We start from the raw sequence: 19,846 nt of genomic DNA on the forward strand, positions 1-19,846 counted from the left end.
AGGAGCCTGGTTCTCCCTCTCCCTCTGCTCCTCCCCCTGCTTGTGCTCTCTCTCTGTCTGAAACAAATAAATAAAATCTTTTAGAAAGATGCAGTTTAAATAAATTCCATGTTACAAGTTATCTGTGCCCACCTCCATACCCACGTCTCCAGAATCACCCTAAAACACTGATGCCCCACGCATCCCGTTGTCCAGTGCAACCCTGCATGGTTGTGGTTCCTCAAGAGGGTCTGCAAAACCTCCCACTACCCAGGGTTTTCTCCCCGCCCCAGCCAGGGACAGCACAGACCAAGAGCAGATGGAACAGGTAAGTTTTATTTGGACTTTCAACTTGTTCAGAGAGCTCAGGGGCCCCCACCTCCCTCTTCAGGCCCCCTTCTCCATTTCCCCTCCCCAGGGGAACCCTCAAGGTACAGTGCCATGTGTCTCTGGAGTCCTTGGTCCCTTCCTGCCTGACACACCTCTTCACTCCCCTGCACTGAGGGGGAGGAGAGGGGTGTGAGGAGGTGGGGGGGGCTGGAAGTGTTGGATCAAAATGGGACATGCACTGACGGGTAGCGCCCACTGCCACCAGCCCTGGGCTAAGACCTGGGAGAGGCTCGCAGCAGGGAGTGGGGGGGGGAGTTGGATTCATCGTGGGGCAGCAGGCTCTTGCCTTAGGAAGCTCCCCACCTCAGCCCTAGGGACCCCCTGGCCTCCTGCTTACCCATCCTTCTGAGGGTACAACTCTGAGGTAGATTTCACAGAGGGAATGTGGGTCGCTGGGGTATGGGAAGGGGGTTAGCTCTTTTGAAGTTGATCTCCAACAGCACCCTGGGCCCAGCCGCAGGTTCTGGCCTGGGAGGCAGGGCTGACGACACCCACCCAGCTAACAGAGGCCGAGTTACACACAGGTTCCAGGGCACCTGTGTGGTCAGGGACTCGAGTCGTGTAAGGGTGGAGGCGAGCATCTGTCTTAACCATCTGTGTCTTGGTGCGAGGGGCTCTGGGGGGTTGCAGGGGCCTGGGAGGCTAGCACAGACACTCCCCTGGCCTGGGGGTCATGGTGCAGGGTGTCCCCCTCACCATCCCCCCGCCCTCAGGGCAGCTTCTTTAGGCTGAATCCTCCCAGTCCTGCAGGGTCCTCCCTCTCCACTCTCGCCCCCAGGGGGGCAGAGGAGAACAAGACTGGCTGCAGGGAATGGCAAGAAATGAGATGCCTCCTTCCCCTAAGGAGGGCGGACCATGCCAAGAGCCCAGAACTGGCCGTGGGATGGAGGAACCAGTATCATTGTGCAAGGCAGGCTCTGGGACCCCACCGAGAGGTGCTCCCTGGACAGAGCACAGCCTGAGAAAGATGGACATCTGGGGAGAAGCTAGGGGAGCTCCCAGAGTCCTCTGATACCTTCCCCCTCCCCCAGGCCCAAGCACTAGACACTTTCTTGGATCCAACCCTGTCTTGAGAACAGAAAGGCAGAGGGAGAGGCTGGGCGGGGGATGCCCCTCCCCATCCCAGCCCAGATCCTCACCCCCATCCCCCCTGGCAGAAACCAGGGAGCTGGGGAGAGCCTTGGCTGGCCTTCTGGAAAGAGCCAGGGCTGAGTGGTGCCTAGACCAGGGAAGACGGCACACACGTTGACTCGGTAGCTAGTGGAGGTATCTGGGGGTCGCAAGGGGCAGGGGCCCCCCACGAGATTCATGCAGCATTCAAAGTGAGTGAGTGTTTGGGGGTGATGAGAGAAGATGGAGAAACAGCCAGTGGGTGGGGGAGGCACCCTAGATCTTGCTGTTCTCCAGGTGGGAGTCAATGTGTTTGATGAGGGCATCATCTGGGTACCCAACAGGGAAACCTAGCTGGCAGAGGGGGCAGCTGCGGATATCAGAGCCCACTGTCTCCATGAGAAGCTGTGGAGAGAGAGGGGAGTCAGGTAAGGTCCCCAACCCTCCCTCATGGTCCCCACAGCCCAGCCTGCCCTTTCCTGAGACCCAGGGCAGAGAGGACTGTAACATGCAGAGAAGGCCTGGTTACCCCTTGTAAGCACCATCCCTCCTCCCCCGCCCTCCCTGCCCACCTTCCACCAGTTTAGCATCCACTGCCCCAACCCAGGGCATAGGACCCCAGGAGGCCTGTATGCTCAGCCTGTCAGGGTATATGCAGTAATGAGGCATAATGCAGAAGCCGAGACCCAGACATGCCCCCAGAGTGACTAAGACACGGTTCCCACATAACTCAAAGCAATGGATAATCCCAAACAATGTACAACCCAAAAATAATTTTCTATCTGGCTTTGGAATATATTTTGGTCCTTCCAGGTGGCAAGGGTTGGCTCTGACATTCAGGAAACTCATTATTTCAGTGAAACGCTAGAGCCCCAAGACAGGCTGCCTTCTGGGACAGCCGGTAAAGAGCAGGGGCTCTGAGGCCAGAGGGAGGGTACTGGATGCGCAGGCCCGACCCTCGTGTGGGCCGGAGACCTGTGGCGTTCACAAGACACCCATCACTAGTGTCGCAACAGAGGGCTTTAGGCTCCCTGTCTCCCTCTTGGGAACCCTCTAACGGAATTAGATAAGAAAACTGAGGATCAGAGAATATAAGTAGCTTGTCCGAGGTCTCCCCGCTGCTAAGCGCTGAGGTCTGGAATCAATCCCAGGCTGTCACTCTCAAGCCAGGCCCTTAACCTCGGCAATGGACGCGCCCCAGCCAGTCATCAGGGGCCGGCAGGGTCCTTTCAAGCCAAAGGCAGGGAGAGAGAAGCCAAGGGCGGGGGCAGCCCGGGGAGGCGGGGCCGGTGCCCAGGGTGGGAGCCTACCACCACCCCCGCAGCCCGCGGGCGCCCCACTCACGTTGATGGACGGCCAGGACTGTGCGTGCTCCGCGTGGGCATAGGCGGCGGGCGACTCCGGGATGGGGAAGCCCGCGCAGAACGAGGCGCAGCGGATGGCGCCCGCCTCGGGGCTGGGCGGGCTGGTGGGCACGGCCCACTCCTCCTCCTCCGACGGTTGCTTCTCGAAGCGCAGCCGGAGGCCGTCGAAGGCGCGCCGCGGGCTGAGCGGCCGGCCGGGCCCGTAGAGCTCGCCGCCGTAGGCCCGCGGCTTGGGCAGCGTGGCCGCCTCGGCCTGCAGCCAGGGCGGGGAGGCGCCCGCGTAGCCCGCGCCCTCGGCCATCTCGGAGTAGCTGCGGCGGCCCTGAAAGCCGGCCTTCACGTGGTGGCTGGGCGGCTTGGCGTAGGCGCGCTCGGCCGGCGTCCTCTCGCCGGGCGGCGGGGGCGGCGGGGGCCGGGGCTGCGGGGCTGGGCAGGCGGGGGGCCCGGGGGAGCGGCGCTGCGGGCTGGGGGACTGGCACGGCGGCGGCGGCGGCACCGGCGAGCGGCGCTGCGGGACGGGCGACGGGCAGGAGGGCGAGGCCGGCGAGCGGCGCTGCTGGGGCGAGGGGCACGGGGGCCCGGGAGAGCGGCGCTGGGGGGCGGGGGACTGGCACGGGGGTCCAGGGGGCGCCGCCCGGGCGGGCGGGGACGGTGAGGGGCACTGGGGGGCCGGGGAGTGGCGCTGCGACAGCGGCGAGTGTCTTTGCCCTGGAAGAGAAGCAGGACGAGTGCAAGGAAGGACAGGGGTGGGTGAGAGAAGGCGTCAGAACCGTGGGGAGCCACGGCGGCCCCCCAGCTCTCCTCGGAACGCGGGGAGGCAAGACCCAGCGGGGAAAAGAAAAGCAACCATGGCCCCAGGATGCGGGACGGGAGCCACAGCTGCCCTCTTGCCTCCCTGCGGACCCAGTTCCCAGCCTTCCCTTCCAGGACCCATCTCACCGCCGCTCCGGGCCTGCTCCTGCAGCAGCGTCCTCAGGATCCTCCCCTGCAGGGCACTCAACTCCCGGAGCCGGCCCAGCTCCTCTGTCAGCTCCGTGTAAGCCAAAGCCAAGTTCACCCTAAAGGACAGCCCAGCCACCCCCCCGCCCCAAGACAAGGCTTGACTCCAGCCTGCCCCCGACTCTGAGGTCAGAGGGCAGGGAGTGAGGAGGAGGTTAACGGGTTTACTGTCACAGCTGTGGACGGATAACCGCCAGTGCCCAGCTGCTGGCTCTCCCTTCCGTCCAGGGCCCTCGTACCCCAACTGCATAAATGCTCTTGGGCTTTAAGGTCTACCTCAAACACCATCTCTTCCAGGGAGCCTCCCTCTCTTTCCAGTGAGCCTTACCTGGGGCTAGGGCAGTGGCTTCCCGACTAGGGACTTGGGCTGGGGAGCTCAGTGACGCCAAGGGGTCCCTAAATCCATGTGTTCACCAAGCACTGTCTACGGCCTGAGCACATCTGATACAGGTGTGTGCGAATGTTTTTCTAAGCTGAGCAGAAGCTGCGGTGACAAATAAAAGAGATTCATAAAAAAAACGGCCCTGAGTTGAAAGTAGCTCTGGTTACTATGAGTTTTCTCTAAGAGTGATTAATAAAAGCATAAGTACAACCTGTGTGTTGGGGGCAGGGGTCCACGGGGAGGCCTCCCCCTTTGTAGGACTGGGGACCAGTGCTGTACAGTTCCGTAGGTGAGGACGTGGCCTCCTGGCTTGCCAGAGGAGACAACTGATAAACTGGAACCCAGGTCAGCCAAGTGCCAAGTCCACTGCCCTCCTTCCACCTCAGCGCTGCCCCTGAGCTTCCAGTCCCGCACCTCCTGGGATCTCCAGGGAGCCCTTTACAGGGGGAGTTCTGGAAACAGCTGTCATGCACCACACACCCCCAGAGGGCGCCACCCACGAGATGCACTCAGCAGAAGTTGCCTTGCTCTGGAACTGCACGGGGAGTTCTTCAAAAGGGAGCATCGTGTTGCTGTATTTCTATTCCCAGCACCCTGTCCAGGCCTGGCCCCCAGGAGATGTTCCGGAAGTGAAGAATGAATTGAGCCTCCCCATCCATTTGCCTTTCTTCTTCCCTTTCTTCCTCCCACTTCCTCCTGGGCACCCACCTGCATGGAGCTGGAAGGGCTCTGAACTTAGCAAAGACTTCACCCACTTCCTTTTCTCTTCCTTTCTCTTTGGGTCACTTTGACCCAGCCCCACGGAAGGTTCTCTCTCTCACACTGCCCCTCCCCTCTCCCAGCCTGGGCTGCACCCCCCCAGGGAGCCCTTCCTGACCTCACAGGCGGCTCTGCGGTTGCCTTGGGTCACTGCTTTCATCTCTGTTCCGGGCTTGGACACAGCCTGGGAGGCAGGAGCCTGGGAGGCGGGGGTTTGGTTTCCTCAGATCTCCCCACCCCCTTCCCAAGTCCAGAAGGGACTCCGGGAGCTTCGGGGAAGTTGGAGCTGAAGGGAGGTGACAGAGAGCGGCTCAGCCACTTCAGGTCGATCTGCTCCCAGGGGAAGCCCTCTTGCTCTAGGATCTGTAGGGTGCTGGGCATGAATAAGATTGGGGAGGGGTGTCTTCAGGCCCTGAGGCCCTGTGCCCATCCCAAGGTCATGGTCATGGGAGAGAGGATCCATGTGGAGGGGAGGGAGTAAAGTCAGGAGTGAGGCCACTTGACTGTGAGGAACGGTGTGAGAGTGAGTGTGTGTGTGTGTGTGTGTGCGCACATATGTGTGTGTGACTGACCCTAGAGGAGAGAAGGGGAAGTCTTGAGGTTAGGGCTTCAGAGGGCAGGAAAAGCCGAGGTGCAAAGAGGGCAGATAATGACTGAGCTTCACTCCACGCTCACTGCTCACCGGCTGGTTCTCTCTTGCTAATCCTGGGGCTAGCTGGGTGATGGGGGAGCCAAATGCCCCTCCCATGATGAAATTATTTTTAACCCATCTGGGCCAAAGCCAAATTATTGCCAAGAGGCTGGATTCTGGGGGACAAGCCCACTTCCTAGGGAGAGAGAGTGCCCACTACCCATTTGAGGGTGCACAGGGATAGAGGGGAGCAGAGAGGAAGGAGTCCTTTGGGGAGCCCTGGCTGAGGTGCTGGAACCTCAATTCCTCTCCATCTCAGCCCTTATGTGACGTGTCCTGTGTTCCCCGACCTTCATCTCAGGGGTCTGTGGGAAGAAATGGCATCTCTCCCAACAGACCAGAAGGTCCAGCCTGGGTGTTCCATATTTAATTGAGAACTCCCCAGTGACAGCTCCCCTCTTCCCTCTGAATGCAGGAGCGATGTCTCCCTCATCAGACTGGGGGTTTTGGAGGCTCACGCTGACCGCTCAGTGGCAGGAGCAGGAGGGGGCTCTGAACAGGGCAGGGATGGAGCGTCCCCCTCTGACGGATCAGGGAGCAGCTGCTAGTCTCGCTCCCCATCCGCCTTCACTGCCGTATCTCAGGTGACAGATACAGGTCGTCGCCTTTACACCCCAGCTTGGAGATCTCACCTGCCACGCTCAGTTTCCAGGCCCCTATCTCTTCCCTACTTGCCTTCAACTCCTTGTCAGGAGCTACCCGTTTCCACCGCCCAGCTCCTGGCACCCTCCTCAGGGAAAAACAGATGGGCCAGCAGGAAACGGAAGAAGCCCCTAGCCCAGAACACCCCAGCTCTGACCAGGTGCAGGGAGGGGGGGACTTGGGGACGCCCATGAGTATGACTGTCCTGCAGCCCCAGGCGGCCTCACAAAGACCTCTGAGACCCCGGGCGAGGTGCTGGGGCCTGATCTCCTGATGTCCCACGGCCCTCTCGGGCCACCCCTTACATCAAGCCTCTCTTCCCACCTCAAGATGCACAGGCCCCAGGCAGCCAAAGATGCTGACAACTGAATGACTCACATTAGAACACACTGCCAATTCAGTGGAAAAAAAACTCAACTTCACAACACAACCAAGGCTTGCACACGTGCACCTGAACACACGTTCCGTTTCCTGGCTTCCCGTCCCACACCTGAATGGTAGTTCCCACCACACAACTGTCTGGGAAGCACGGGTCAGGCAGCAGATGGCTGCTCTGGGCAACTTCTTTATGGCTTAAATTATGGGAGAAAGGGGCACCTGGGGGGCTCAGTCGTTAAGCGTCTGCCTTTGGCTCAGGTTGTGATCCCAGGGTCCTGGGATCAAGCCCCGCACCGGGTTCCCTGCTCTACGGGGAGCCTGCTTCTCCCTCTCCGGCTCCCTCTGCTGTGTTCCCTCTCTGTGTGTGTCTCTCTATGTCCAATAAGTAAATAAAATCTTTAAAAAATATATTATGGGGGAAAGTTCTGTCTGCATCTCTCAGAACCTGTGAGGGACCCAGGTTGAAAAGAATGGAGGAGGGGTTACCATGGGGCCGGGCATGATGTTAAAGAGCGTTCCTGAATCCTCAGAGCAACCCCATCACATGGCCACTCCTCTCTCCGTGCTATAGATGACACAACCGAGGCTTACAGAGCCCTCAAGCCGAGGAGCAGGGCAGGTGCTGAAATGGAGCTCTGGTTCCCCGGACTCTAAGGTCCAGGCTGCTGACCACTAAGCTATATACTGCCTTCCAAGAGGATCAGGAAAGCGGGGAGCCGGGGGGCTGGGGGGGCAGAAGGGAAAGAGGAGCAGGAGGAGGTTGGGGAGCTCCGCAGTAGCTGGAGCATCACCGACCCTGTCCTGGGAGGGGAGAGGAAGGTGCTAGACATACGTGGAAGATGAGAGCTGTTAAGAAGTTGGCTCAAGGTCACAGAGCAGCGGTGGCACAGAGCAGGGACTCAAACCTGCTCTTGGCTCCTCAGCCCGCTGAGCTGGCACCTTCGGGGAAGCCAGAGTGCAAACGGCAGAGCTGGCAGGAAGGAGGACTCCCTCTGCTGCAAATCTTTCCACCCTTCATTGACTTATCCTCCCATTCATTCTTTCCACGAATAAGTCCGAGATCTCAAAATTCCATCTGGAAGCAATAATCTTCACTGCAACTGATAAAGCAACTGAGAGGAGGAAGGTCAGGGGCTCTTTCTACCCCAAACCAGCTGGGAGGTACATGGACTCTGCCGAGCCTTCCCCGGGGAAGCTCACTGGGGGCCCACGCCGGGCCGGGTCACAGGGATGGGTCACAGGGACGGCCAGCGCTGGGCTATGGCACTGGAACTAGGGATGGACTTGAGGTCGGGATTAAGGCTGGGGTCAGGGTCACATTAGGGCTGGGGTTGACAGCTCATTCTCCATCAGGATTGTGGACACAGTTGGGGTCAGGAGGAGGGGTAGGGTTAAAACCGGGGACGCGATCGGTATTAGGGTAGGATTGGGGTCAGGATCAGACAGCTGGTCAAATCACCAGCTGCCTCAGAATCAGGAGGAAAAACCAAAAGCCAGCATTCCCCGCCCTTCCATCTCTGCCCAGAGCTGCCCCCAGCTGCCCTTAGCCCCCTCACCCTTGTGGGGGAATTGAGGGACCAAACTTTCCACCACCCACGGGCACACCCAGCATCAGTCTTCCCGCCCGGCCCTCGGGGAGGGAACCACAGGCACCGGGCCGTGGAGCGGACTTGAGGCTGAGGGCCGGGGGGGGGGGGGGGGGGGGGGGGAAGTCACTTTGCAACAACCCAGTGCTCTACCACTTCCTTTCAGGCGCCTTGAGCCCCTTCACTCTCCTCGACCAGCTATGACTTGCGGTCCACAGAGCCTGGCTCCTCATGGCAGCCCTGCCGGGCTCCCAGCACAGCTAGACGTTGGCTGCGTCTGGAAGGCCTCCCTGGAGACAGCCACATTGAGAAGCTGATGCCGGGGCTGGGAACCAGTACGCCTGTGTGGGTGGGGAGCCACGCATCCCAGTGTGCCCAGGGCTGTCCTGGTTCCCCCGAGTGGCCCCAGCAGAATCGTGGGGGTTTCTGAAGTGTTCAAATATTGAGATTTTCACTTGCAACCCTGACCTGGTTACCTCAACAAATTACCCGATCGTCCCTCACAGCAGAGCCGCCCACCTGAGGAAGAACCCAAACCAGACAACCACCAGAGAGACCATCGCCCCACTGGATATACCGCTGGGTATTCACACTTAACTTGTCACTTAACTTCTCCAGTCACTAAACTTCTTTGCTCAGCAGTAGAAAGGGGACAAGACCTTCGCCGTATTTTTGGTGAGAACAAGAGTCTGCAGGTAAACGGCCTCACACAGTGTGTGGCCTGGATGAAGGCCTGGGAGTGCCCAGGAGACGGGTGGAGAAAGAAAGAAAGAACTTCATGCTGATCCTCTTGGAGACACCAACCAGCTCACTGACCTTGGTTTAGGAATGATGGGAGGATGTGCAATTTCCCATCTACGGAGACAGAGCTGCTCTCTGCCTTCCTGGCAAGGAAAGAGTCAGAGACAGATTCAACCCCCCCACTCCCCCGCCGGTCCCTTAGGCCACAATGAGGTGGGAGTGCTGGGCACCGACTTCAGGCTGCTCCCCCGACTCGGGGAGTCCCAAGGCTGCAAGTGCTCAGGGTTAATTCCTGTGAGCGCCCCTGCCCTGGCTGGAGATTTGAAAGAAAGGAAGTAGGGAGGGTGAGAAGCGTGAAGGGGGAGGCCCTGGGCCTGCTGGTTCTGGGGCATGAGGCTCAGTTCAGGGTACACGGGGGTCTCCGACTTCCGTCCTGACCCACCCCACACTGCCCTTGACCTCTGTGCAGAGTTTCCATCCTCTCTCTCCGAGTTCACACTTCTCCCCCACCACTAACCGCAGCCCACGCAGAGGCTTGTGGGCGGAGAGAGGGGTGTGGGGAGGGGGGCGGAAAAGGGCCAGGGCTGCAACACTGAGCCCCCCACGTTGGGAAAAAAGCAAGCCCTATGGTTCTCTTCCTCATCACTCATACTGAGCCCCCATTTTCTCACAGGGGGGCTCCCCTCTCTCACTGCACCCTCACTCCCTTCACTGAGCCTTGCCCACCCAAGCCCTCAACCCCCTCAAGGAACCCCCACTCCACAATTTCCCCTTCACCCTCAGCACTAGCCACACCCTCAGAAAGGCCACACTTGGGAGCTGCGACTCTGAGCTGGGCTGCGAGGGGAGGGGTCTATGGGTTACACACACCCCCCCCAGCCCTCAGCTGAGACACTCTGGGGTCCTTACCTCCCTGTGCTTCCTAAGGAGCAGGTGGGTCTCCACTCCCATCCTCCCTCATCATTGCCTCTGGCCCCTGACTGACCTCCAACAGCTCTTCCTCTGGGACAACCTGTCCCTGTCCCCTGGGCAGAGCCACCAAGTGTTGGGCTGACCAAACAGCAGGGCAACCTTGCCCAGAGGTCAGACCTGGAGGGTGGCAGAGAGGCCCAGTCTGGAAGGTGGCTTTCAGAGGAACACTGCCACTGAGCACAGCTGGTGGGCTGGGGGCTGGGATGAGAAGGACTGGGAATACTTGGGGCCAGGGCTGCCTCGAAGGCCTGTCTCCTCAGCATGGGTAGACCCACTGGCAGGAGTGGGGGGGCCACGTAGGGTTAGCAGAGGCAGTTATGGGGGGGTCTATTTTAACAGTCAGGACTCCCACAATAAAAATGGCTGGCCTGGAGGTGAGATAGGTAAGCGCCTTTCAGGAACACACGAGACCCCCATGGGGGTAAATCAGCCCTGCATTCCTCTCCTGGGAGACCCCACAGGCAAAATTCCCACTAGCCTGGAGGGTCTGGACAAAGTGGAAGGAAGAGGAGGGGCCGGTGAGGGGGGAAAGCGAGCTGAGAGCAGGTGACTGAGGCCTCAGGTGGGAGGACAGGGGAGGGAGCCCTTGGGAAGCAATTACCAAAAGGAGCTGAGTTTATAAGAAAATAAAACTGCCGGGGGAGTGAGGACTTCCTCTGAGAATTAACTCTTGCCAAGCTGGGGCTGTCCAGAGATGCTCCATTTGAAAAGAAGCGTGAGGCTGGGCCAGACAGAGCCCGGCTGGCTCCGGGATGAGAGATCCAGGAGGCACCGAAGCCGAGTCCCAACCTTCTAGGACAGAGGGGAGGAACCGGAGGTCACCCCTGGTAAGAGTGGCCCGGCCAGCCTCTGGGTGAAGCGCAGCTTCCTTTGGCCAAAGGGACTAGGGTGGCAGGTGCCCTGGGTGGGAAGGGAAGGGAAGGGGCTGTCCTGCCCACCGGGGCAGCATGGACCCTCGCCCTCCACAAGTCCCTTCTGGGAGTTCTGCTTTCCTCACTCACTCACAGCCTTGGCCCCTTGCGATCTGCCAATCCTTCTCCGGCCTCCCACCCTTATCACCTTCCTCCCACACCTCTCAGTAAGGACTGACCTCTGAGCCCAAGACGGAAACCTGGGGCTGCAGAGCTGAAGCCAGTAAAGCAAAGCACTCGGCATCCCTGGAAGGATTGACAGCCTGGCTGTTCCGATTCTGGCCCTGCCAAAAAGTCCTCTCCCTGGATGCACCCAGTTGGAGGGAGCCGTCACTTCTGGGCTGCTAAGAGAGGCTGGGACTCAGTGAGCCATAGAGGCCCCTACGCTATAATGTCTGAGGCAAGCTAGGCTTCTAGAAAGTGTGTGTGTGTGTGTGTTCTGGATGGGATGCATGGGTTCGCATGTGCCCAGACCCACAAGCTAGGGCGCACCCAACACCCCCCCACCAGCAGCCAAGCTGAGGGATCCCACCCACCAGTCCCACAAACTGGGTTCTCACCCCCCAGCTATCACAGCTCCACCCAGGCCCTCACCCCAGGGTGTAGAGGGAGGTGAGGGATATCCCCAACTGGCCAGAAGCCAGGAGGAAGGTGAGAAGGAAGCCCACTGGAAGGAGGACCCCTAGGGTCCAGTCGCTGGGAAGACAGGGTGATGGAGAGGGAGTCTCTGCCCCTCTCCGGGCCTCGGTCTTCCCTCCCATGAAAGTAGGGAGTCTGTGCCACACGACTGGTTTCAGGGGAGAAGATTTAGGCGGAAGGAGGTTTGCGCTCTGTTTCTCAGAAAGCGGGAGAGGGTGAGTTCAAGGTGCGGATGTGAAAAGTGTCAGGCTCGCCGCTGTCAGGCTGCCACTCGCCCTCTCCCTTGCTGCCCGACGCTGCCCCAGAGGCCCCCACCATTAGACTCCCCACTGACAGAGCTCCCTCCCTACTTCCTGCGGCCCTTCCTTCCCAGCACAAGTCCCAAGGGACACCCCAGCAGAACAGGTTCTATTCCCCTCTCTGCTGCCCCAGAACTCCAGGATGCCCCTCTTCTTCTCAGCCTCAGCTTTCTCCTGAGACAGGAAACAAGGCACCACAAATCCTGGAAGAGACCACCTCCTTTCTCCTCACCAGGGAGGGGACAGCTAACCCAACTAGCTGGCCCTCTTACTGGGACAGAAAATGAGGCCCCAGAGAGGCCCAGGAACTCACCAGGGGATGCAGAACAGAGCAGCAAAGCTGCTGAGATGTCTCAACCCCACACCGCAAGGAGGCATGAGCTTGGGTGCCAGAAGCAAAAGAACATCCCAGAAGGCCACCTCCTTCCTGTGAAGCATGCGGAGCCACTCGAGCACACCAAACCCCACAACCCTGATGCTGGAAGAAAGGTCCTCCGAGCAGCACAGAGCAGAAGAAGTGAACCGAAGCGGGGGGGACCCAGGAAATGCCACCCCTAGGGCACAGAGGCAAAGAAGGAGAGGATTTCGGATGTGACTTACTGATCATCCCCGACTCTTTTCACCCACGCCATGTCCCTCTCTGACTGGTTGGAGGCGAGATCCTAGGGAGGAAGACTGAGGTCAGATGCCAACGGTCACCTTGCCCAGACCCCCAACCCCACACACACCCCTTAACACTCCCAGGGCCAGTCTATACCTAGGAAGGAAGTCCTGGGCCTCTAAAGGCTACTTCCAGCAGCCCCCAGGCCTCCGTGGAGCTCTGGGCAGGGTTCTGGCCTCCAGAGCCCCTGCCCCTTACCTGGGCCCGGCTCTCCTGTAGCTGCTTCAGCTCCCCCTGCAGCCGCTCGCACTCAGCCTGGAGCTGCTCCTCCCGAAGCTGAGCCCCCCGGGCCTCGCCCTGGGCAGCCTCCAGAGCCTCTTCCAACCGCCGCCGCTCCAGCTCACTCACACTGGCTGTGGGGCCTGGCCAGCCTGCTGGCAGGTCAGAGGATAACGTCAGGCTGGGTCCGGCTGCCAGACACCCTCCACTGACTGACTCCCAGACCGGCAGAGACTGAAACAGGTGAGCCCCGCAGCATGAGAGATCCGAAAGGGCTGGCCACAGGCCAAGTGTCCCGAGAAGCCGCTACTGAGGGCTGTGAGGAAGGATGGTCTGAGCTGCTGCTTCTAATCTTCTTGGAAGCCAGGGACAAAGTAAGATGGCCTCATGAAGAACTTCCCTGGCCACATTCAAATCTCCAAGAGTCCTTTGGCCTCTGCTCCTCACCACCTGGGACAGGCCTGGGGAGGGGGAATCTGAGTGGAGGTGCCCTCTGCTGACACATATGGGAACTGCATGCACCGGCCGCCTGGGGCAAGCAGGCAGTAAGGGGGGAGTGTCGTGGGAGAAACTGGGTAAGGGAACAGGTGGTAAAGAGGGATAGGGTAACTATGGGAGAAATTTAAGACATCATAATGGGATGTTAACCCCCAATCCCAGAAGGGAGAGGTGTCCGGTGATGCTGAAACTGGGGTTAGGCTTGGGGACTTCAGGGTAGGGACATCGGGGGTCGCGGAGATCTCACCGTGACTCAAACCAGATCCCCCTCGCAGGGCCAAGTAGTGCAGGTCCAGATCGGCGGCACATGGTGGGGCAGGGGTGGGCGGGGGGCTGGGGCTGGAGAAGGCGGCGTCCCGGAGGCCTTGCTGCTGCCGCAGCTGCTGTTCCAGGCCGCAGATCTGCCGCAGGTGGGTCTCTACCAGGGCCCGCTGCCGGGAGACACAAAGGGTAGGGTCTGCCCAGCACCAGGGAACCCTTGAGGGCTCCCCAGAACCAGGACTCCCACATGTCTGGGATGCCACCTCCCCACAATGAGCTGAGGCCCCAAGTCCCACATCCCAGCTGCAATCTCAGTGGCTGTGAGTGTGCGGTCTCGTCTCTCAGTAACTGCAATGCAGGTGTTTCTGGCTGTTGCCCCGTGCAAGGTCAGGGTTAAGGCCTCTTTCCTGCCCTAAACACACGGGACACTTATACAGACCACACCATCCCATCGGTCCAAACACAGCCACCCTCTCAGAAGCATCACGACTTCTCTTTGCCTATAGGACAACCACTCTGGGCTTCACCCATCTCATCTCCAACACAGGGACAGCCACGCTTACCTTGTACGCTTGTTCAAAGGATTAAAATCAGTAAATATAACTAAAGAGATCACAGCAGTGCCTGGCATACAATAAGGGCCGTGTAAGTGTTTACAGTGATGAAGGCAAAGCATTTTTACACAAATGCCCCACAACAACGCAGCACTGCGGTTCTCGTGAGCCCTTTCCAGAGGAAGGCCAAGGCTAAGTGATGTGACCCAGGGAGGAGCTGGCAGAGACCACGTCTCCTGACTCTGACGCCAGCACCCCTACTCACGCATGGCCATGCCCCTGCTCAGAATCACACACATGCCGGACTCATCCCAGCAGCCACAGGGACCTGATCCCCTCTGCCCTTGCCCACGCCACCTTCCAGGCACAGGTCCACAGGCACAGAGTCGACCCAGCCGAGACCCAAGCACACGCATGGAGACACAGCGTTGGCGGGGACACTGCGTAGCCAGGGGTGTGCCAGGAATCACTCACAACCTGTACGACACACTCAGCTACACTCTGAAGGGCGGCGGCCACTCAAAGACACACAGGAACCCACTGGGTTCCACACTACAGACACACACACGTGGGGTCACACGCCATCAAGCCACAAGGGTCACACACTCAAGGACCCCCGCTCCCTGGGCCTCACCATTTCCCCCAGCTCTGTCTCCAGGTCGCTCTTCTCCACGCAAAGTTTCTCATAAGCCTGGATCATCTCCCCAAGCTGTTCTTCCTGCTCCTTATTCTTCTGCAACTAGATGGAGCCCGGAGGGAGTGAGGGCACGCCACGGTCAGGCCCCCCCTTGATGTCGGGGCCGAGCAGCTCCCCGTGCCTCCCCCCCTCACATCCAGCACCCAGTGGAGGGGTGGACAAGGCTGCAGCCCATTCTAGGGAAGACCACAGCCATCTCTGATCACGGAGACAGAGGCGGGGGTGGGGTGGGGCGGGAGGTGTTGGAATTCTGCTGGAGCAAGGAGCTCAGGGAGCCCAGCCTGGGCTGGGAGGCCAGGAAGGGTCTCACCTCATGCTGGAACTGGTTGAGCCGCTGCTGCAGGCTGACCTTCTCCATCTCCAGCAGGGACCCATCCTTGATTTCATACAGAGAGAAGCCGTGCTCCTCTCCAAAGTCATTGATCAGCGGGTACTGTGGGCAGGCAGGCGCTCAGGAGAGCTGGTGCCCAACTCCCTGCCCAGGCTTCAGCCTCTCTTAGTCCCCCCACCCCACAACATGCCTCAAAGTCCTGGTCCCTCCCTCCCCCTGCTCAACTGCGACCCACACCACCCAGAGGCATCTCTCACCAGCCAGATCTTGTTTAGTTCCAAGGTCCCATCGCTTTGGCCCTCCGGATCCCTTCCTGACCCTTCCATCCAGAGCACCCACATCCCTCACAAGAGACCCTCAAGTTCCCAAGAGTGTGGATCTTGATCCTTCTTTGGGATTCCTGGGATCCCCCAGTTCCTGCCCCTCAGCAACCCCCACCCCAACACACACAGAGCCAGACCCCCATCTTTTCCAAGTTCTGACCTTGATCTCGTAGACTTTGAGACGGCGGCGGAGGGTGGCATTCTCCCTTTCCAGGCCTCCCAGTCGCTCTTTGATGTCCCCATAGGCTGTGATGAGGGCAAAGTGGGAGGCGGAGCACATGTCCCCACCCAGCGAGGGGTCTCCTGGGGCATCCAGCCACACCTCACTGGGCCCCAGTGCCTCCTGGGTCAGGATGCTGATGTCATCTTCAAACATGGACTCCATGGCAAGGGCCTGGGCCTCGGCCCCCACTGGGCCTCCTGGGAGAGCAGGAGCAACGGTGGAGAGGGCAGCCTGGAGGCTGTCTCTGATACCCCTCGACCTGGCCTGAGGAACACTGTTGCCAGCCAAGAGGCAGCTTGGAAGCTGTACCCACCCCCCGGTTCCCCCCAAGGGCTGTCTTCTCTTCTCTGCTGCCTTTGGCAGAAGGGGCTGGAACCCGCTGAAGACTTGGGTGGGGGGCAGGGAAGAAGTAGGGACAAGTAAGTCAGGCCAGCAGCAGGGAAAAATTCCTTTCAGAACCCAGGGAGACCTGTGGACAGGAAAGGGCTGCCTTCCCAAGTTAGGACCCAGCCAGGCCTGCCTTGACACTCCTCAGCCCCTCTCCAACCCCCCCGCCTCGCTTCCCCAAGTACCTCTCTGCCAAGCTGCTCATCCCAGGCCTCTGGCACCCCAGCTCCTCCCTAAGGCCCAGTGCGCTGGGAGAGTCAGCCCCTCGCTGTCAGGACGTCCTCTGTGGGGCCCCCGCCCAACTTCCCAGCTTCTTCCTGCAGGATCCCAGAGTTCAGGAAAAGGAAGTCCCTCCCCCACTCACACCAGGGCTGTGGCAACCCTCCAGGACCTCCTCGCCCCTGACCTGGGACCCACAGGAAGTCCTCCCAGAGTGTCAGAGGGAACACACAGCCGGGAGGGGCGGCCCTGGGAAGGGAGGGCCAGAGAATTCCCTAGCCCGCCCATGTGCAGGCACACAGGGAAATGGGGAGCCCTGGGAGGGGGCAGGAATGACTCAGGGCTCCCAGAGAGTAGGCGAGGGGGGTGCGTGTGTACTTCTCCTGGCCCTGTTTATGAATGTGTGTCTGTGGTTGGCATGTGTTGGGGGGGAAGTGTGTGTGTCTGTGAATGAGTGTAGGTGTGTCACAGTCAATGAGTGCCTTTGCAGGGCTGTGGCTGGGGGTCAGGGATGGAGTTGGGAAGTGGCCCAGAGGCCGTGTGTGTTTGTGTGTGCGCGTGTGTGCACGCGTGCGTGAGCGTGTGTGAAGGGTGGGCACGTTCGGGGCCGTGTGTCACGTGAGGCACTATGGGAATGTCCGAGGTGTGTGTGTGTGCGCGCGCGCCGGAGCGCGTGTGCGCGTAGAAGAGGGGGCTCGGCGTGCGGTGTGAGTTGAGACAGTGGGGTCCGCGACCTCCCAAAGCCCGGCGGCAGGAGCCTGGAGTGGAGAGGGTTCAGGCCCGGGGCCCAACACCCTCCCGCCCCAAGGCCTCATTAAGTGCCAGGGAAAGGCGTATGACCGGGTCTAAGTAGGGAGTGTGTGCGCGTGTTTTTAGGGCTGGCCCCACCTTTAACCCCTTCCTCTCCAGGCGCATCCCCTCCCCCCCAACTCCGACCGCCAGCGCTCACCACACGCCCCCCCGCGCCCCCCAGCCCGCCACCTCGAGCCCAGCCCCGCCGGTAGGGGCTCTGTCCCCTGGGCCGCCCCGACAGACGCTCCCTTCCTCCGCATCCCCCGCCGGCCCAGCGGCCCCGGGTGAGAGCCGGGGAGGGCGGATGGGGAGGGGGGTGCCTCCTCGGCCCCGGGCCCCTACTGCGGCCCCTTTAAGAGCCGCCCTTTAAACCCCTTCAGTTCGGCGGACAGAAATTGTCGCCCCTCCCCTCTCGGGGGCAGAGACCACGCAGCCCCCTCCCCCACCGCTGGCCGAGCCCCGGGCCCCTAGTCGGCCGTCCCCGGGCCGGGAAGGGGGCTCCCGAGGCGGTGCGGCCTGAGGAGCAGCGGCGGAGGGGGAAAGGGAGTGGTGAACGCGGGCGGCCGGCGCCGGACCCTTCCCCTCCCCGGCCCGCCGGGGCCAACTGCCGGCCCACCTCCCGCCCCCCTCCCCCGGACCACCCTGCGACCCCGGGGACCGGCCCCCGGGCGCCGCTCCCCTTCCCCCGCCCCAGCCCCGCCGGGGACTCACAGCTGCTGCCGGTTCCTGCTTGTAATCGCAGCTTACCCCCTCCGCCTGCTCCCTCCCCAGACGGGCACCGGTGCCCCCACCCCCCTGGCACCGCGCTCCGCTCTCGCCCTGTCGCCGCCGCCGGGTCTCTCCCCACCCCCCACCCCTCCCCCCAGCCCCCCTCCCTCCCGCCCGCCCCGCTCCTCCTCCGCCGCCGCCGCCGCTGCCTCCTCCTCCCCGGCTGCTCCGGGTTTCTCCAGCTGGGAAGGCGCCCGGGACCCCGCCGCTGCCACCACCACGTGGCGAGGGGCGGCCAGCCCCCGCGGTGCGGCGCGGCCTGGCAGCGCGCCCGGCGCCCCCCGGCTCCCCGCCGCGCCCGGCCCGCGCTCCGCGCCCCCTCCCCGACGCGTCCCTAACGCAGTGTGGCGTGGCGTGGCGTGTGTCGGGGGCGCCTGCGGCCGCGCAAGGGCTCGGGGGCGCTTTGGGCTTTGCTTGCGGGCTGTATGTTTCAGGGGAAAGAGAAGCTGTGTATTTGGATTTGGGTTTTGGTTTTGGTCTTTGCCCTCTTGTGAAGGAAAATATTAGACTTCTTCCTTGCTCTTGGGGGTGGGAGCCTTGCTCTGATAAAAGATACACTAACCATGGGATCTAGGCGGAGAGATTAAATTGGTTAACTTCTTTGGAAGTGAAAGTGAACTAAGGAGGTCAGAGTTTCATTTAGAAGGGAAACTGCTTTCAGCCCCCCAACACAATCCCCTCACCCCCCAGGCCAATGACACAAAGAAACAGCATGTCTTGGCCTTCCACAAAGATTATTTGAGCACCTGCCAAACTACTGGGCAAGGGACACAAGTTGTTTTTGTTTATGTTTTTGTTTTGCTATTTTTCCCACTGTGTGACCTTGGGCAAGTTACTTAACCTCTCTGAGTAGAGTTGGAGATCATTCCCAACCCAGGCAACCATGGGAGGAAGAATGGGGAATCAGAACTAAAGGTGCTCTGAATTCTCGGGAGGTGTTAATGAGTCATTTCGATGATGATTCCTTGATGGATTAAAACGTGGGCGGAGGCATGGTCAGCCTGGCGGTGGGGGAAAATCTGAAGGGCTCTGGCTGACTCCAGACAGGCCAACCCTGAAAGCAGGGTGGAGGCTTTTGGTAGGCTCAGCATTTAGCCTACTGTCTGGGAAGGTTCAGGCTGCTGGGAACCAGAGCCTACTCTTCTGGCCCTTGGAGGGAGGAGGGATGAATCTGGAAAGGGGAGAGGAGGAAAGAAAATGCTTCTTCCTTGTGAGCTTTGAGAAGCATCAGGAGCTGCTTGGATCTTGCCCCACTGTAGGGAGAAAATTGGATTTAGAGGTAAGTTTGTCCTCCTGGGAGAGCCAGCAGGGGCTGTGGACTCTTTCTCTGCAAAGAGGGGGATTCTTAACTGGCTTCCTTCCTCCTCCTCCTGCTGGGTTCCTTTTTATAGTCTAGAACAGGAAGGCAGGTCAGCCACTTGCTCTCTGAGGCACAAGCTTTCTCAGAGCCAAATGGGACAATCCACCTGTCCTCTAGATAGGAAGGCTCCTGGCCTGGGACATGCATCGCTGCTCTAATCCCAAGGGGCAGGCAGGTGTTACCTTCCTTGGTGCTGCACAAGTTTCTCTTCTGAAACAGAAGACCAGGTAAAAGATCAGAGGCTAGGCTAGAAGGTGTGGGGTTGACCACCACTGGACCTGTGAACCCCACAAGCCCTCCCTCACCAGAAAGGGTAAGGGCCCCAGGTACCCATCTGAGCACTTACTCCACAGAGGAAGCCGTTCACTCTTGCTGCTGTTGGGCTGCTCAGGGTACGGGCCTAAATCACAGCTAAATGGTTTATCCTGGGTTCTAGGTAGTTGGTGGCCGAAGCCCAACAAGGATTACACTGGGGTCTGATGATCCTAAAATGCCACACACACCCCGCTCCCCAATCTGGACCCGAGCTCATTGCATTCTCCCTGTTTTTGACTCTGCTCCTCCAAACAGTTCTGAGAGCAGGGACTGTCTTCTACCCATCTTCATCTCCCCAGTGCCCTGATGGTACCTGCTCGCTATTCATTAATTCAGCAATGACTTAAAAAAAAAAAAAAAAAAATAAATATATATATATATATATAAATAAAAAAA

General features: G+C 60.1%; 1 protein-coding gene across 5 annotated transcripts; it reads right to left on the reverse strand.

Annotated features, from left to right (window-relative positions):
* Positions 1–294: 294 nt before the first annotated feature.
* TBKBP1 (TBK1 binding protein 1) lies at positions 295–17,864 on the reverse strand. Of its 5 annotated transcripts, XM_032871406.1 has the most exons (11): positions 17,719–17,864; positions 16,182–16,313; positions 15,547–15,806; positions 15,043–15,165; positions 14,670–14,774; positions 13,468–13,651; positions 12,702–12,877; positions 12,443–12,504; positions 3,783–3,901; positions 2,824–3,551; positions 295–1,884 (listed from the first exon to the last, which is right to left on the reverse strand). In XM_032871406.1, exons 3-11 carry the CDS (start codon positions 15,769–15,771, stop codon positions 1,756–1,758), a joined length of 1,851 nt encoding a protein of 616 aa, XP_032727297.1. In that variant the 5' UTR covers positions 15,772–15,806; positions 16,182–16,313; positions 17,719–17,864; the 3' UTR covers positions 295–1,755. The 5 variants fall into 5 exon arrangements, with proteins under 5 accessions (XP_032727297.1, XP_032727298.1, XP_032727300.1 ...); XM_032871407.1 differs by lacking the exon at positions 16,182–16,313; XM_032871409.1 differs by lacking the exon at positions 17,719–17,864 and having other exon boundaries at positions 14,670–14,768; positions 16,182–17,619.
* Between the last annotated feature and the right edge of the window lie 1,982 nt (positions 17,865–19,846).

Source organism: Lontra canadensis, unplaced genomic scaffold (assembly GCF_010015895.1).
Source record: "Lontra canadensis isolate GAN:19392208 unplaced genomic scaffold, GSC_riverotter_1.0 scaffold43, whole genome shotgun sequence".
NCBI lineage: Eukaryota > Metazoa > Chordata > Mammalia > Carnivora > Mustelidae > Lontra > Lontra canadensis.